Raw genomic sequence first — 3,562 nt, forward strand, 5'->3', positions numbered from 1 at the left:
CACATCTTCATTTTAAAATCAAAAAATTAACAAGTCTTTTTTATTTTGTTAAACTTCGTGCAAATATACTAGGACATAAAATAAAACAGAATGAATAGTATCTACTTCCTCCAGTAAATTTGTATCGAGTTGATTGACTGGACACAATATTTAAAAAAAAAAATAAAGCTTAAAGTAACTTGAAATAGGATCAGTAATATGTGTTTTGAGGCGGAGATGAGAAAAACAATACCAAAACTAGTTAAGCTAAAGCACAAAGCTAGGTAATTAGCCTTCTTGCTAGTCCAATAAACCTAGACACGTTTTGCCAAAATCAGACAAAAAATGCTACATGTCCTATAAATTTTCAATCCAGTTTCCATTTCCCATATTTTAAAAAAAGTTTTTTCCCCTAATTAGCTCAAGTTGGGATAGAATATTCCAAACAATTGACTGAGGGAATCTGAACGAGTCATGTGATCATCAAGAAAAGCGAGGTTAATTCCTCCTATACGCTAGCTCTAAAATAAAGTCACTAAAGTACTATATTCTTCAAAGTCTTATCAAGTCCCAAATTCCTCATTTCTTTCCCCATATATCCACTTTCATTTCATTTTCTCCATCATATGCAAGCTAGCTAGCAAAAGCAGCATAAGAAAAGTATTACTTCTATGAAAAGCAGCATGACTCACCAGGTTGATGATCAAATAGTGCTGACCTCTCAGTTTTATCCAGATATTTACGCCCAACTGACGCGTGAACAAGGTTAGCGATACAGCTTTTCTTGGAGTTTTAGCTATACTCCACTTCATTAACAAAGTAATGTTCTTACACCAACAGTGTAATTCAATCGGTTATAGCAGCTTATTACTCCATTTTAAATTATTATGATATATATGCTGTTAGTCGATTTAACTTGATAATTGTAAAAATTCTTTATACTGTCAATGCACAAAACATAAACTCTTATAACTTTGTATTTTCAAGTCCTAAACCCAGCAGGGGTTGGAAGTTTTTTAAACTATTAATTACTCCCTCCATCTCAATGTAATACTTAGTCAATTTGACTAAACCTACCAGCAACAAGACGACTACTCCCTGCACGCCACTAAACGGCGCTATTTTTTGAAGCTAAATTGGACCATATTAACAAAATACTTTAAGATTAAAATTTCTATATTTGAAATCTGGAAAAGTACTATAAGTTGCAATTTTTTTCATATCAATTTGATGAAAAAATACTTCTTAAAATGTTGATCAAAGTTCATACAATTTAAATCTCGGAAAGCGAAAAGTATCACAGAAATTGGAACAGAGGGATTACGTGTAAAATAGAAGCTCTAAATTAAAGTTAAAGAATTTTCAAATCTATATAGGGAACATATAAAAAAGTGTAAACATGCGTCATATGTAAATTGGAAAAGAAGAGGACCAAATCTTGAAGCCACAAAAGGGTTGTACGTTTTTTGTTACTTGCAATATCAATGGTCTAACATGATGATTAATTTGGTATTACGTGTAAAATAGAAGCTCTAAATTAAAGTTAAAGAATTTTCAAATCTATATAGGGAACATATAAAAAAGTGTAAACATGCGTCATATGTAAATTGGAAAAGAGGAGTACCTAATCTTGAAGCCACAAAAGGGTTGTATGTTTTTTGTTACTTGCAATATCAATGGTCTAACATGATGTTTAATTTGGTATTCTTCAGGACCGGTGAATCCGCAACGAAAAAGGAAGAAGAACAAAGATGAAGCAAAAGTACTTAGGAAGAGGAAGCTTAGTGAAGAACAAGTCAATCTTCTTGAACGGAGCTTTGTGGACGACCACAAACTGAAGACTGAAAGAAAAGACAAGCTTGCTTCTCAGCTTGGCCTTGATCCTCAACAAGTCGCGGTTTGGTTCCAAAACAGGAGGGCTCGATGGAAGAACAACAAACTCGAGGTTGAATACTCCAAGCTCAAGTCTCAGCATGAGACAACGATCGTTGAGAAATATCATCTTCAAACTGAGGTATGTGTGTGGACCTCTCTCTAAATTACCGTTTGTCCCGATTTATGTGATACACGTTTCTTTTTAGTGTGTCTAAAAAAGAATGATACATTCTATATTTAGAAATAATATAACTTTAAACTTTCCCTAAACTTCCCCTTTTACCCTTAATGAAATGATTTACAGTCACACAAATATGTATGACTTGTTTTAGATCACAAATTTCAAAAGTCTCATTTTCTTTCTTAAACTTCGTATCTAATCAAACTATATCACATAAATTGGGACAGAGGGAGTACTTTTTAGGTGATATTGATAGCGTACAAAAGATTACTCGTAATAAGGAGTACTCCCTCCGTCTCAAAATATTTGTCATCCTTACTATAAATATATGTCTCACAATACTTTTCGTTTTATTTAATCAAGACAAAATTATGTAATTTTTCCTCATTTTACCCTTGTATTAATTACAACATTTAAGAGGTTCTCACCATTGATGGAGCATATATTTATTGAGGGGAGATGTCATATTAAGAGAGAAAAATAGTCAAAATCCTACCCTTTACAAATGCTTTCTTAAGGGACGAGTAAATGAGAAATGCGACAAATATTTTCAGACGGAGGGAGTACTATTCTTTATATAATATTAGTAACTTGAAAATCAGACAACTTGTCGGTTATAACAGGTTAAAATATAGTTTTGACATGAAAATACATTTATATATTATTGATACATACTCCGTATAAGTTAAATTATGGTCAGCAAAATAATATATGAACAGTGTCATTTTATCTTGTTTATGTGATTTCCTGATAATTAAATAAAGCATTAATCTCGGATATATAACTTAATTTAATCTCTTAAAATGTGCCCACTCAAATTATCCATTTTCCAACACAGATCTTGAAGATGAAAGAGCAATTGTGTGAAGCAGAAAAGCAAATACAAGCACTATTATTGGAGTGTAATTGTGATGGGTTAATGTCAAGCAATAGTCCAACTAGTACTTCATCGTTCTCTAGAGAAACCAGCATGGATCAGTCACATTTTCTTGGGGAGTTTGGAATGGAGAGAATATCAATGGATAATAAAGTGTTCTTTGATCAAAGCACTTATATAGCTCTCTGGGACAATTAGAATCGGTTTACTTGAATGTATGATATTATGATCATCCTTGTTTATGTTTTAATTGTAGATAGTGACTCACCTAATGCATGTATGTACATCCTTTTTTTCCTTTTTGCCCTTGCTTTCTGGATAATACTAGTGTACTAATGTAATGGATAATGTTACTCCTGGTATTTGACCAAGGGATGTTCATGGGATAAAACGTTGTTGGAGTGCAAAATATACAAGATAAGAAGAAGAAATCACTAACCCTAAGTTTAATAGTATGAAAGAGAGATAGAGAGAAGAGAGAGAAAATTCTCTTATTGTGGTTTTCTATTCACTTGACTTAGTAAACTTAATCTATTACACTTATACAAAAATCAGAACTAAACCTCAAATGTAAAATGTGCAAGAATTCTAAGTTGGGTGTGTGTCATAGTGGGCCTGATCATCTGAAGTGGGTTGCTCGGTTGTAGAGG

General features: G+C 32.6%; 1 protein-coding gene across 1 annotated transcript; it reads left to right on the forward strand.

Moving 5' to 3' along the window:
- Positions 1-640: 640 nt before the first annotated feature.
- LOC132618847 (homeobox-leucine zipper protein ATHB-40-like) lies at positions 641-3,110 on the forward strand. The gene is made up of 3 exons (XM_060333848.1): positions 641-744; positions 1,692-1,993; positions 2,874-3,110. Exons 1-3 carry the CDS (start codon positions 651-653, stop codon positions 3,108-3,110), a joined length of 633 nt encoding a protein of 210 aa, XP_060189831.1. The 5' UTR covers positions 641-650.
- The last annotated feature ends 452 nt before the right edge of the window (positions 3,111-3,562 follow it).

This window comes from Lycium barbarum, chromosome 11, assembly GCF_019175385.1.
Source record: "Lycium barbarum isolate Lr01 chromosome 11, ASM1917538v2, whole genome shotgun sequence".
Classification (NCBI taxonomy): Eukaryota; Viridiplantae; Streptophyta; class Magnoliopsida; order Solanales; family Solanaceae; genus Lycium; species Lycium barbarum.